We start from the raw sequence: 16,322 nt of genomic DNA on the forward strand, positions 1-16,322 counted from the left end.
AAATGAATGAGTCTTTCGATTGATTTCATATATTATTGTTCTGCTTTCTTATAACAATTAGGCCGTAGACTGCAACGTTTTAGATTCTGGATTCGACTGGTCAGTAAAAAATTCTGCTGTTGGGTCCATGTTTTGTTTTCTAGTTCCGTTTTTAGAGAAATCGTTTTTGTTTCTGATTTTGCGAAATTTCTACATGTACCTTTTCAAATTGTAAGCGTGTACCTACTTTGTTGCATATATATACAAGAAAAAATTCGTTTAACTTAATAAAAGTGAAATAACAAAAGCTACCGTCATGGAATTACTACCTAACGTTACTTGTCTTTAAAAATGATACAGGATAATAATTTTTCCAATACATTAATCTCGACAAAGACATTCTTGGCGTCATATTTAACCGATCATTATGGGTGAGTAACGCAAAAATCTATGGTCTTTTAACTGAAATAACTTCGATGAAGTAAAATGAACTTTATATACTTGAAATAAGGTTCATTTTAGTGGATTCTCCCTCACCCATCTGACCGTGTTAAATTTGATCAACTCGCAACATATGGCGGATGTGGTTTTTGTCCGGTTTCTGGGTTTAAATTAATCTATGAAATGGTATAATTAACGGAGTATCGTTGGAAATTCAAGGTTCGCAAATAAAAGGGGTGGAAACCATGTTACGTGAACGTCAAGGACATACTTCATTGTTTTCGTAATATAAAATTTACTGTACCCCGCGGTTTTACCCATTGCTTCGCTCATGGTGGTCTTAGCGTGATAGCTTATAGCCTTCCTCGATAAATTGGTTATCAAATACCGAAAGAATGTTTCAAATCGGAGTAGTTCCTGAGATTAGCGCGTTCAAACAAACAAAGCTTCTTCAGCTTTATAATATTAAGTATAGATGTGTATTAAGAATTTAATTCAGAAATCTAGAAACATCTGAATTCCGTAATTAACAATGATGAAAACTATTACAGCAAATCTATTCCTAATTACATTAACCTAATTACAAAATCAGTTAAAAGTTAAAAGTGAAAGATATAATTGTGTAAGTTGAAACAAAGACTAATTTGATTACTATTGCTAAACTGAGTAATTTGTAAACAATTACTGAATTGTTCAAATACAATTATATAAAAAATTAACGTCTGTGCCGAAAGCACACGTTGCAGAAGTGAAAATTGTTTGGCAAGATTCAAAGATACCAATGTCGCCTTACTCGATGACGTGACGGTATTGCCATGACGAGACCTCGAAATTTTAGTTTCTTCCAAAAAACTCAAAAGTGCAACTTGAGACCGGTACAGATAGATTGCTCATAATTAGGTCTATCATTGCTAAAAATACCAGATTCCACCACGGAGGCGTTTACGGGGAATTGAATTTTATCAGGGTAGTTACGATACATGAACTTTTTATTTTTTTCTTCCAAAAAGCTCAAAAGTGCAACTTGTGACCGGTACAGATAGATTGCTCATAATTAGGTCTATCATTGATAAAAATACCAGATTCCACCATGGAGGCGTTTACGGGGAATTGAATTTTATTAGGGTAGTTAGTTAAAAAGTTCATGTATCGTAACTACCCTAATAAAATTCAATTCCCCGTAAACGCCTCCATGGTGGAATCTAGTATTTTTATCAATGATAGACCTAATTATGAGCAATCTATCTGTACCGGTCACAAGTTGCACTTTTGAGTTTTTTGGAAGAAAAAAATAAAAAGATCAAGTTCAGTAACTCAAACTACCCTAATATAGTATTTTGACAATCGATTCCTCCTAAAGGCTTCCATGGAGGAATGTGTTTATTTTACCAATTATAGACCTAATTAAGAGCAATCTAACAGTACCAGTCACAAGTTGCACTTTTGAGTTTTTTGGAAGAAAAAAATAAAAAGATCAAGTTCAGTAACTCAAACTACCCTAATATAGTATTTTGAAAATCGATTCCTCCTAAAGGCTTCCATGGAGGAATGTGTTTATTTTACTAATTATAGACCTAATTAAGAGCAATCTATCAGTATCGGTCACAAGTTGCACTTTTGAGTTTTTTTGGAGAAAAAAAATAAAAAGTTCAAGTATCGTAACTACCCTAATAAAATTCAATTCCCCGTAAACGCCTCCGTGTTGGAATCTGGTATTTTTATCAATGTTAGACCCAATTATGAGCAATCTATCTGTACCGGTCACAAGTTGCACTTATGAGTTTTTTGGAAGAAAAAAATAAAAAGATCAAGTTCAGTAACTCAAACTACCATAATATAATATTTTGACAATCGATTCCTCCTAAAGGCTTCCATGGAGGAATGTGTTTATTTTACCAATTATAGACCTAATTAAGAGCAATCTATCAGTACCGGTCACAAGTTGCACTTTTGAGTTTTTTGGAAGAAAGAAATATTTTTTGATCGATTGATGTGGAAATTGTTTGAGCCAAAATCATGTTTTACTGCGTATAACTCAGAAACGGTAGGATATAGGAAAAAATGATTCAGGTACAACTTGTAGATAATTTTATGGCCTTTCAACTTTTCCTTGAAAGTTTTTCTCTAACATGTACCGTTTTTGAGATTTAAGCGAAAAATGAAAAAATGGACCCATTTTCCCCCTCCCCCCACTCCGGGGCTCCTCCTAGTGGCCCGGGGTTTTAGTATGTTTATTACCTAGGGACTCTTGACATGTTTCCGAAGAAACATCTTACGTTACTAACTCACGCACTCTAGAACTTTTTATTCAATGGACTATTAAGTAACAGCAGTTTATTTTTAAAGCTTTCTTAATTAGCACTTAAACTAAGGTTAGGAACACTTATGTAATTAACTGAATGCGTCTGAGAATGCAGACCGTTGTTATTTACAGTACAAAGTTTTGTCTAACTAGACTTAGCAAATCCAGACTGTAACTTAGCTCAATATCCTTCTAGATTTAATATTATAAATAAGAAATTTCGAAATGTTTCAAATTACATTAAATTTTGTCGATATAAATTTTTAAAGAATAAAAAAAATCGATCACGAGGCGAGATTCGAACCATTTCATTCGAACCATGAGATTTTGTTGTTTACCTATTTCAATTATTTGCTTACTCGTTTGAAGTCATGGGCTGGACTTGTATACTTGTTTTGAAACCTAGATTACCTTATTTCAGCTACAAATAGTAACAAGTTCGAAATTAATAGCACGCTTTTCTATTTCGACTTTACAATTGCAGGTTAAACTTAATTATTTAATATATTCTGAAATGCAATTGCTATTGCATACAACTTACTTCAACATAACTGTTAAATAAATCAAAAAGGGCCGCAAAAAAGGACACAATTACACAAACAATTGGACAATATTAAGTGCATTCAAATTTATTGCCTTGTCAGGTACTAAATGAACTTTTAGTTACAAACCCAGATATTTAATACCTGCTTATAGTCAATAAACATTTTAACACTTAGCGGAGGCTTCGTCCCGTGGGAGGGAGAGAGCGAATCTTTAAGGACGATTGGAAAAGGACGCACGATGAGCAGGTGTCACTTTGGTTTCAATCTGCGGTAGGGCTGCCAGATGTCGGGAGCGAATTGTGCGTAAAAAATTGTTTATGTTAGAAGCCAATCAAGGAGAATTTGTATGGTTTTAGGGGTCCGGTGTTTGCTTTAGTTTAGAAAGGATGACTGAAGCTTTATGCGTGTTAAATTTAAAGTAATATTCAATATGTATTCAATGCAGTTTATTTTCTATAAGATCATATATCCTTTTTATAGGTAACAGGTATAACTTACGAGCAATAAATAGAATATAAAGCTAATTCAGTAATATGCACTCTAAAAAATAATATTATAAATAAATAATAATATTGTAGCAGATCTTATTTTCTCACCCCAAGCAAAATCATAATTAATGAGGTAATTGCACATGTTAATCACCATTTTAAATTATACGCGAATAGTGTTACAAAATATTTCCCGCCAAAACCTTCCTACACCAAAAAAGGTGTCTGAAGAAAAAATAACTAATTTTGCACAGCCCTACGCAAGAAGTTGCAATTGTCCTGTGCAGATGGAACAGGCAATAGGGCTTTGTTGTCGAAAGTGGGCGCAAAATTAACGGTACAGAAAATCGCGTATCGGTTCCTTGGCAGATGTATCGATCTATTGTGAATCGGCCAATAGAATGGATGGACCTTATCTATGGAATGTTTAAAGGTGCAAGACGTTTTGCTAGTTATTTTAATGTTGCTAAATATTATGATTAGGTCAAAATTGTATATGAATAATAAGTAATAGGGATGCGCAGTGGTGGAAATTCGACAATTTCACTTTAACGACTGTACTGCGTTTTAGGGGGCACATATCGCAATGAAGCATACATTTTACAAGTCTTCATTATATGATACGAAAATTGTGCGAAAATTATATACAATATTTAATATTGTGTATAATAGCTGTGTTTTACCTGAAAATAAAACACATATTAAATACTTACCTATATTTGAAGCTTACTTCATTGAGAAGGCACCTAGCTTTTTCCGCCTATTTTGCCCTCTCTTTCCGTTGTATATATGCTATCTCTCTCGCACACCTCTCCACCAGGTGGCGGGGCGCACGATAATGTGCGGGCGCTGGATGTTTTTTCATTGAGTCGAAATCCACAACAGGTGGACGTTAAGTGTAAGCTTCAAATATAGGTAAGTATTTAATATGTGTTTTATTTTCAGGTAAAACACAGCTATTAAACACTTGACCGTAATTTGAAGCTTACTTCATTGAGACCTGCTTGTTACCCACCTGGTGTACAATGTGACGCCAATGTGAATTTGAATACATAAGTAATTACTTATTTCTTTATTTGAAAGAGTAAGGTGTGCAGATAGTATACTACTAATAAATCACACAAATTTTTATATTATATAATATATTAACAATCCCAGATGAAAAGTTAATCAAATAAGAACCAAAAAGTTAATCATAATGATTAAAAGTATTAGAACTTATGAGATTGGTTCAAGCGTACCTTAGTTAACCTTTTGGGCTTGAAAAGTTAAAGTTACTACAATTTCCACTATCTTTAGCGTAAATCTGCGAAAGCGCCAGTAACGACTTTCAATTACGCATTTAGATGTTACTTACAAAATGAAGCAACAGCTGATCCCGACGAGGCAAAAATACCTCAAACTCAAACCTTTATTTATTCAATTAGAACTCTGCAGAAGCATCATTGAATCATCTTAACATAGAATTACCAAATGTCTCAACTCACACAGTTTTAACCCAACCTGCTACAAGCGGACAAGAAGAGACCTTGGTCCTTACTTTTGGGGTCAGAAGTAAATTTAAAAGGTCACCCCTTGAATAAGGCAATAAAATAACAAAACAGGTAAATGGTTTAAATTATAATACAGATTTTTAACATCCAACTAAACCGTGCGGTATCTTTTAATGTTTAGAGCCAACGTCGCAATCATAATCTAAACATGGCTGGTACTTTCAGTACAATGCATGAATTATTTATTTAAAACTGATAGGTCATAAACTCTGTACTGGAAACAAATATACTGAACTCAAGAGACTAAAATGATAAAGAGCTTATCTGTGTCCCAAAACTGCAATTACTACAGCTAAGTACGTTACTTTTAATCAATTCAGTTTTAAGATATAATTATGATTTACATCAGAACTTATATACCGAAAGTCTCGGGACTACATAACGTGACTTATTTATAATAGTGTTTGTGCATAACACTAGGCAGTCAACAGCTATATGAACGTCAGATAGGAAAAGAGCCAAATTTATCCAGTCAGTAATAAAGGATTTTAACTATGCTTATTATAATTCAACCAACTACTACTAGCTACTCCGTACGTCTTTTGGGTAGACGGAGGCAAATAGGATTTTTATTCCAACTATATCATTTGATATTTTGAAAATGTACTCCACATTTTCATACCGTCAGAGTCATTTTGCAGATTATAGTGGTGCAGCACTGAACACTGTCTATTAGGTGGCTGGTGCTGCTGACCGGGCCTTCAGTTCCGCTTTCCAGAATACCTTCACCCTTCTAGGTGCTACTACTACTGAAATAGCGGTACTCTATCGCGTCGTTCAGGTCTCTAACTGACAGGATTTCTCATATTATCGTAACAACCTCGCTCGTTCTAATGCTGGGGCCACACTAACGGGAAATGCCATTAATTAACGCGATAATGGACGTTAACTTTAGGTGTAGCCAGTATTATTTAACAACGGCATTAACATTGCCGTTTGGCGAGGCGATAGCTTTATCGCGAGAATTAACGCAATGAAGCGGTCACACTACGTCCATCTTGCTAGAATTTTAGTAAAATTAACGCCGTTTTTATCGCCAACAATCGGCATTCACGTTGACCGTTCAAGTGTAGCCACCCACTTAACGCCTTAAAAATTATCGGAATAATTATCGCGATAAAGGGCATTAGACGTTAGACGTTAGTGTGGCCCCAGCATTACGAGAACAAATTATCGCCAAGGAATTCTGCTGCAGGATAATGGCAAGAGAGATTATAAGCTTAACTATGCATTATTATGCTCAGGAATATGGTGGATTTTGAATACTATCGTCGTCTGAAAGTATCTCCTTTCGATTAACTTCATTAAGGATGCAGATCTGATCCCATCTCTGTTCCGTAGGAATGCTACGACAGTCTAAATGTTACACTGGACAAAGAAAATTGCCCTAAATATAGTCGGTTGTTCCAACATCCGTAATATGGCTAGCCTACCTTGCTAGCCCTTGATTGTAACTGCTACCAATGCAGGCATTGCTCTCGTCTTGTCCACAGTTGTGCGAGTGCAAAAATGAAGAACAGAGCTCGTGGGGAGCTATGTCCAATGAATCTGTGTTAAGATTATGACAGTATAGGACAGTTAGCTGTGGATGCGAAGACAGGACATTACTTTATTCATCCGTAAACACGCGAGGCAGCCACGGACAGCGATATAGCAAGAACTAAACTAGCAAAGTTTAGTTCGCTTACCAGACTTATATTTTAAAAGCCGTATAGTCTGTACCTACTGCATTTCATTTATTGCCCCCCCCCCCCCCCTCAAAGCAAAGAAATGAACAGTCATTTGGCAGAGCTTTCTCGTTAGGGTAGGGGTTCCAAGTAATATCTAATAATAAGAGGCTTTTGTTTGGATAGATTGACTTTCCGTTATTTATCCTCTATCCTATGTAACTCAACAGTCAGTATTCTCAGTATTCGTTGAGTACTTAAACGTTTTACGTAAATAGTTGTATATAACTTTATTATACAATATAATAATCCTGGTGGGATGACAAGAAACTTGTCTAACAAACGATTATCCTAATCCCTCAGCGATTTATTGTTTGAGCCCTGAAGAAAAATCTCATGGGTGCAATAATGAGGTCAAATGGGTTGAAAAACGAGTCAAATAAATTGCCTACAAGACCGGGCAACTAAAATAGGCCTATGAGAGGTCAAATATACGTAATCAATCGTTTGAAATTTGAAATTTGATTTTGAATCAATCGTCATTTGTTACATTCAATCGCTTTGCGATTAAAAAATCTCTTCCGATGTTTTTATATGAAAATTGGTCGGCTAGTGCCATTGAATGACGATACCAAACATACCGTTGACACAAGGCTTGGTGACAATCCTCGAAACCACCGCCACAAATCATCTGCGAGATGATATTTGATCCGACTCGCCTTCCTTTGTTGTGAATAGGCTTTACATTGGTAAATACGATTTGTTCAATTCCAATTTCCATAATTGGTAAACCAATGGTGGTTTCCTGATTCCTGAAGCGTAAACTTTTAGGATACGAAGTATCAATTTCATGCGCCCATTATTTGACGTCTCTAACCTTTATTGTATTTATTAGGTCATATTACTATACTGCCCACTGTGAAGAAGATTTCAAAACCTTTTTCTACCTACCTTAGAAGAGTGAAGATCCGATACGGTTATATCCAAAACTTCTTTCGTGGGTCCTCGTTGACGAAAGCAAATATCTATGATCATTTTAATGATCAATCCTTTGTATATTTGCACCAATCGCCATCAAAGCCCCGCGAGGGCTGATATATATTTGCACCATGTCTCCGTGAGGTACTGTTGTAGTCAAAGCCCCGCGAGGGCTGATATATATTTGCACCATTTCTCCGTGAGGGACGGTTGTAATCAAAGCCCCGCGAGGGCTGATATATATTTGCACCATCTTTTCCGTGAGGGACGGTTGTAATCAAAGCCCCGCGAGGGCCGATATATATTTGCACCATTTCCCTGCGAGCGACAGCTGCGCGAGGGATGTTTTTAACTAGAAATAAGTAGGGCCTGCCAAAAAATGCTTAAGAGACACCCTGCGAGGGTGGATTTGACCTGGCTAACCCCTGCGAGGAGTAGTGGCCACATTTATGTATTCTGCTTCGAGCAAGGATACACCTTAGTGCTAATATAAAATTAGCAGTAAATAATCATTTAAATAATATAGCAATTAACAAGGTCCTTTAACTTATTTTCCAATGTTAGCGACAACTGTCCAGGATGAATTAATAAGAATTGATTTGACAATGGTAATTAATTATTATGTTTATATAAAAAGGAACTAACTATTTAATAAATTCATAATTCAAATCAATTCACTAAATTTTAAAATGAACTTCGATTCATATTTATTTTTGTTCATGCAATCGATGTAACATTTAGTTGCTTTATATCCGTTAACATTCCTTACGAACGCAACCATACCGTCGTAGGACGTTATATTTAATTGAACAAAATAATCTCCACTCACCCGCAATTTTTTACTTTTTGTCAAGGTGTACAAGTTTATAATATTATTCTAAAACGTTAGAAGTGAATTGTAAATCCTTTGAAATAAATGTATCTAAATCTAATTTATATTAAGGTATCTCGATAATTATTATACGATAACCCTTTCAGCACAAGTTCAGTAAACCAAAGAATTTAATTGTAAAATTTTGGTACTTACTCGTTTAAACAAAAAAGTTGCATCATTTGAAACATAGGAAACGTAATTTTCAATCAAATTAGCCGTGTAATATGTCTATTTTCACATAAAAACGGATCAGAATAATACTCATAAAAGGACACGTATAGACTACGGATAGTTTTGAATGTGTGGTACATTCATGGTACGTATCTACTGTACATGAGCGAATTCCATCATTATTCAGTTGAGCGGTAACTCCCGTACGATTTATAAAATAATATCACAACATGTTCTGACATGTCGTGACTTCTTGGAGCTGACTCATCTCGTTCGATAATTTTTAGTTATAAACTATTATAGGAATTCCGAATCGTTCCTAGCGATAACGACAATGTAATAAAGTCGTAGCAATGGATTGTATGCCTGTAAAGCTTTGAGTTGGCTCATATCCATACTAAGTAGGTATTAATTGTAATTTTTCCAAGAAAAATTCACTTGTAACCTTGTAATAAAAACACATTATTAAAAATGAAATAAATAATTAAAAATATCTATATACAAGAGAGGGTATTTGATATATCTAGTAATATCAAATAATCACAAAAGTAATATTAACGATTCGAGTAAAGCCGAACGGTAACACCGTTAAAATAGCTTTACTCACAGTATTAAAAATTCAAATATTAATTAGTACATATTGCATAATGAAATATTTCAAAAGAAAAGTTACTATTTCAAGTAAAATGTAACGGTTGTATCGTTAATTTTAAATATCTTTATTCATGCTATTAAGTATTTAAGCATATTGAAAAATAAACTATTGCTGAAGGATTCATTAAACCTCAGCATTTTAAATAAAGTCCAACGATTATACCGTTGACTTTAAAGATTTTTACTCATTTTTAGGGTTCCGTAGCCAAAATGGCAAAAACGGAACCCTTATAGTTTCGTCATGTCCGTCTGTCCGTCTGTCCGTCTGTCCGTCTGTCACAGCCGATTTACTCGGAAACTATAAGTACTACAGTGATGAAATTTGATGGGAATATGTGTTGTATGAACCGCTACAAAAATATGACACTAAATAGTAAAAAAAAGAATTGGGGGTGGGGCCCCCCATACATGTAACTGAGGGATGAAATTTTTTTTTTCGATGTACATACCCGTGTGGGGTATCAATGGAAAGGTCTTTTAAAATGATATAAAGTTTTCTAAAAAACATTTTTCTTAAAGTGAACGGTTTTTGAGATATCAGCTCTCAAAGTCGTAAAAAGTATGTCCCCCCCCCTCTATTTTTATAACTACGGGGTATAAAATTCTAAAAAAAATAGAGGTGATGCATGCTAATTAACTCTTTCAACGATTTTTGGTTTGATCAAAGTATCTCTTATAGTTTTTGAGATAGGTTGATTTAACTGTAATTTATTATATTTGCTGCTACGGAACCCTTTGTGCGCGAGCCCGACTCGCACTTGGCCGGTTTTATTAAGTAAAATATTATTAGAATAGATGTAAAAATAACTCACTGTACCGATCCGACGGGATACACTTTTTAACACTTTTAGCACTTGCTTTAAGCAATACTTAATACTTAATAGCACCAAGGTTGTAGTCTTGTAGACAACCTTCTCGCGGCGGAAGCTAGACGCCAATGAAAAAACATCCAGCGCCCGCACATTATCGTGCGCCCCGCCACCTGGTGGAGAGGTGTGCGAGAGAGATAGCATATATACAACGGAAAGAGAGGGCAAAATAGGCGGAAAAAGCTAGGTGCCTTCTCAATGAAGTAAGCTTCAAATTACGGTCAAGTGTTTAATATGCATATTTAATAATCAATTTTAATTTCAGCCTTAATATTTAAATTTTAAATGTACCTAGGTACAATTACATTGAATTTAAAAATAGGATATTTTTTATTTGTTTTCAATATACGCGAAGTCAGAGCAAATGGTCGGCCATACATCACACACAATTTCTAAATAAATCATTCATTATCGACGCAAATGTGTAGATTATTTTATATAGGGTGGATATTAATTCCTAATCATTAGTATCAACAAATAACCATTTGTTATAATATTATACGAGGGTTCATAATGATTTATAGGAAGCGAATTATGATTATTAATAACATTATGGAAGAAAATGGTCATTTGTTATGGCATTATTACATTTTTTCAATATAGGATAATCACATTATTGGAAACTATAGTAGCTGTCCGATTTGGCTATGCTTAAGCGTACTTAAATAATTATCCTTATGGATTATAACGCGGTTTATACTGTTTAAAAATTTCAAAAAGAAACGAATACAAAACTCATACAAACTACATATAACCAATAATTGTTAACATGGGTAGAATTCATTTAGATAGGCGGCGTATTTTTCATTCTATTGACATCAACCGAAGTAAATCTTATTTTTTAACCATTGTATCTAGTTGAAAAGAAATATCGTTTTACACATAAGACAGATGGTTACATACATACATACTCTATAATAATTGACTATAATTTGTCATATTAAACACTTTCAAAAGACTTACAAGCGTCTAAAATTAGTTACCCCAAATACTTAAAATGCAGAATAAATCCACGGGCTATATTTTATGGTCCGCCAGGGGGCCATTCGGGTCTTTATATCCCATAACGTATGGACCACATGGGGCCTTATGGGGATCGATTGCTCATTTCAATGTATTTGACGTCGGACTGTGAATAGCATTATGTTGAACATATTTTCTCAATATATTTAGGTTCATAGAAAAAAATAGCGTGTTTGCTGAAGACACGTGTCAGAAGTGAAACTTCTTTAGCAAGATTATAATGCAAGGTAATGTCATGACGCGACCTTGACATTTTTTAACCATTGTTTCGAAGCTTTTTAACAAATTGATTTCTAAAGATCATTTAAATATCCATTTGTTTAACAGTAATTGCATCTAGGCAGTCTAACAGTATAGGTTCTTAAATAAGAAACTTTCATATACCTACTTTCACTAAAATACTGTATATAAAAATATAAAATTTATAAGAAATCAAGTACTGTCTCGTGTTTGATTTTATCATGATTCACTGAAAAATTAACATTGCCAAAAATTATATTTTAAAAAATTGCTATTTACTTCGAAGATCGAGTCGGAGTCTAAATCGTAATCGTAATCGTAAATATATATTGTATACTATAATATAGATAGTACCTATTATAATTAAATCGTGTTTTAAATCCGTTATAAATATAAATTAGAGGTAAAAGGTGTCATAAATCAATGTCTGCGTAAAATTCCATCGATGTACAGTAAATTAAGAAAACACCAATTTACTTCCATAGTTCCCTTTTATACTAGTACACTAGTATCTGCCTGTGGCTTCACACGCTAACCACACGTCAAGTTCAGCCAAAATCCAGACGAAAAAAAAACAACATTTCGATCCCGAAACATGTACAGATAGCAGAAAAATGACACGTATTTATCGTCGTGTTTTGCAGACGGCGATAAATTATATAAGTTGGCGAGTTTTGGAATGTCTGTATGCGTAGACGTCTGGACATAGGAAACATTTTAGATTTGATATCTATTTTGAAGTGGTTGGGAACTTTATTTATAGAGTTGAATGATTTTAAGATTCACCTGTATTATTTATAACACGTAGATATGTTTCAAATTTTATGATGATTTTTAAAACTTGTTTTGTTCAGGCAAAATACAAAGAAAATACAGGCAGAATAGTGTAACAATTCTCTGTTAAACAATTTGTCAATCAGGTTGCGGGTAGGTGTATATTTACAAAGTGACAGCTAAACAAAAAAAAAAAACATTGTAAATGGTAAAATCTATTAAAAAGTTATAATTTCTAAACAAAATCAAACTCAAACTCAAACTCAAACATTTATTTATTCAATTAGACTTCTTCTAGAAGCACTTTTGAAACGTCATTAAGTACATATTTTTAACATTTACCACCGATTCGGAAAGCAGTATCTACGGAGAAGAATCGGCAAGAAACTCCATAGTTGCTCTTTTTAATCATGTCAGATTTACAATTTTACAAATTACCTAAGTAATATCATAATATATTATCATAATATGCCAAAGAACTGTCCTGTGGTTTTCACGCGACAACCCTCCATGGGTTTTTATCTTCCATATATTCCTTAATACTGTAATAGGCTCTCTTGACAAGTACATTTTTTATATAAGATTTAAATTTAGAACTACTAAACTCTTTAATATTATGACTTATGAGGAATTCTGTTGTAAAAGCGTATACCTTGGCCCATAAATGAATTTTTAACTTTAGCTAGCCGGAAAAATGGCATTTCAATTTTATTTCTGTTTCTTGTGTCATAACAATGTCTATCTCCTACTTTTGTGTGTAAGTAAGCGTTATTATGTACATATAAAATATTATTAAATATATACTGCGACGGTACAGTAAGGATACCAGTATTCTTAAAGAGATCTCTTAGTGAGTCTCGAGCACGCAAATTATATACAGAGCGTATGGCTCTTTTCTGTAATATAAATATAGTTTCTATATCTGCAGCCCTGCCCCACAGCAGAATTCCATAGGACATTATGCTATGAAAGTAGCTAAAGTAAACCAATCTAGCCGTTTCTTCATCGGTGAGATGCCTTATTCTTCTAACTGCATATGCAGCTGAGCTGAGCTTAGCAGCGGTGGTGGTAACATGGGCCCCCCATTGAAGCTTCTCATCTAATGTCAAACCAAGAAAAACAGTCGATTCCACAGGGTATAATACCTCCCCGTTTAAAATAATATTCCTTTTTTTGTATTTAACAACAATTTGTTTTTTTTTGTATTTAATAGTAAATTATTAGCATTAAACCAATTGGATATGCGTAAAAGAGCAGAGTTTACTTCGTCAACATTTGTGTCATGTCTATCCACATTAAAAATTAATGAGGTGTCATCTGCAAACAGTACTATTTCACACATATCCTGCAAATAATAAGGTAGGTCATTAATATACACTAAGAACAAAAACGGTCCTAAGATAGATCCCTGCGGAACACCTATGTTAATCGGCGCACCGCGAGATTTCTCTCCATTAACGACAACGGTTTGTACCCTGTTCTGAAGATATGAAGCTATGAGATCCTGAGCTAAACCTTTGATACCATAAAAATTTAGTTTCCGTAATAGAGTGGAATGTTCTACACAGTCGAAAGCCTTAGAAAGGTCGCAGAATATCCCCAAAGCATTCTTTGAATTTTCCCCTGCTTTGTATATATGTGACAAAAGAGCTACTCCGGCATCAGTGGTAGAGCGCCCCTTTGTGAAACCATACTGTTTGGCGCGCAGTAAACCATTTGATGCAAAATGACTATTTAATTGGTTTAAAATTAGTTTCTCGAAGACTTTGCTCAAAGTTATATATCTTTATATTAATAAAGATAAACCTCGTATATATCAGGATCTATCATTTGCTGAGTACATAAAATTTTCCCTTACGTCGGTAAATTTGATTAACAAAGTAAGGACAGCAAATAAAACTTTTGCGAAAATTTAATAAAGTTTCGCAAAGACCGCCGCCCTTTAAATAATTGTCAAAGTATTATTTAAACAGTAACAAGTAACAGCTGTTGTTAAAATATTGATTGAAAAGTTTTTTAATTTCACCCCAGCGAGCCCCAGGGTACGCACAAACAAACCTTTATACCCTTTGTATCGAAATTAATTTAAACCTTTGGGTATTGTTTGCAGGTAAGGTTTAATTGTATTCAAATTTTTATACTGAGTTAGTGTTTTTTTGGGTCAAGGCAAATACCTACTTCGAGGCTTATACGGTGTACCTACCTTCCTATCCTGTTGAAATGTCGCGTGTCCCTTTAGCTCGTCGAAAATTCTATAACTAGTTAAATTCATTTAAAAATTAATAAGAATTTAATGTAACTTCGATAACGCAAATTGTTCATACCTACTTTTGCATTTGTCATGCAATAGTTACACGCTTTATATTAGCTTCACCTGTATGTTTGTAACCGACTTCTTTGGGCGCGATTTTGACCCACTTTAAACGGTCAGATTTCGTTCAAACTTTGTAGATTTATTGAGGACCGATGACAATACACTAATTTGATAAAATTTTCTATTTTTTAGTTCGGTTTTCTATAAAAAGCGTGTTTTTTAGTTTTTTTAAACTATTATTATTTGTTGTTGTTTCACACGTTTGTCGATTTGGCAATTACAAAATGAATTTTTTTTGTTACAGGTAGCCCGTATCAGTGAAGTGATAAAACAGTGTAAGTGATAGTGTGGTGCCAAATGAAATACCACTAGTTTCGTAATGAATCCACAGCGGCGCTGCTATCGCGGCTCGTGACGTTTAAAATCCAAGATGGCGGACACTCCCGCCACTTCGATCATCGAAGGAACTGTCAAGTTCCGCGACGGGAAAAAGGTAAGATGTTAATTCAATTATTGATCTAATTGTTTATATTTTTAAGGCTAGATAAACATCTATGTATCATAATAATAATATGTAAAACTGCTTAGCTTAAATAATTTGAAAATCTTATATATATATATCTTAATTTGAAAATCTAAACAAATTTTGTAGTTGTAATGTTTTGATTACTCACATAAATAGTGTAGCGTAAACAAAAATGAAAAATTTATCGATATATAGATACTTACAGCTTGTATGTGAAATACATAGTTTAATTTAAATATACACCATCTTTATGTGTCACGAATAGAAGATAACCTAATTTTTTAAATCGACCAAAACGAATTTTTTACTACGTTTTCGAATAACCGTGGTTTTATTTATTAAATCTCTTGAACCGTTGGTTAAATTGATCGTAAAGAGCAACTTGATTCCAACAATTTCGGTTATTACTAAGTCCATACTTGACACTAGCTTCTGCGTAATACATAGGTATCACAATGGTTGAATTGAACCCAATATTTAGAATTTGTGGTCATTCAAAGGTCACACAATAAGGCACGTGCAACTTTACAACTAAAACTTTCATCCAGGACCCAAACTAGCCCATATTTCTTTCCAATAAGGTTTATATTTCATCGATAATCATTCATACCTGCAAATGTAAATAAAAATCGATCCTGTATCGTATAATATAGGGTGCATATTAGATTGTTTAAACATCGTTTGCATATCAGCGGTATCGTGTTGATATTCAGAAATATGTGATAAGGTTTGTGTGTGTGTGTGTGTGTAGATTCCGGAAAATTCTAGAGTGATTTCTAAAAATCGATATTTTTAACGTTGTTGTTATGTACCATCATAAATATTTCTTGGTATGGTGGTAGGTACTTTTAGGGTAAAATATCTAGGACTGGTTTATTAAGTTCTTTTCAAAGAAAATCGATTAGTGGAATAGATGTAAAATGC

At 34.0% G+C, this 16,322-nt stretch overlaps 1 protein-coding gene across 1 annotated transcript in view; it reads left to right on the forward strand.

Moving 5' to 3' along the window:
• The window catches only part of LOC149900979 (uncharacterized), a 149,083-nt gene that overhangs the window by 23,549 nt on the left and 109,212 nt on the right, over nt 1-16,322 (forward strand). Inside the window, exon 2 of the mRNA XM_090111548.1 lies at nt 15,177-15,365. Coding sequence (XP_089967674.1) covers nt 15,303-15,365 — 63 coding nt within the window. The 5' untranslated portion in view covers nt 15,177-15,302. The remainder of the gene's footprint in view (nt 1-15,176; nt 15,366-16,322) is intronic.

This window comes from Colias eurytheme, chromosome 17, assembly GCF_061535395.1.
Source record: "Colias eurytheme isolate Ceu_HAF_F1 chromosome 17, ilColEury1 Martin Lab GWU primary, whole genome shotgun sequence".
Classification (NCBI taxonomy): domain Eukaryota; kingdom Metazoa; phylum Arthropoda; class Insecta; order Lepidoptera; family Pieridae; genus Colias; species Colias eurytheme.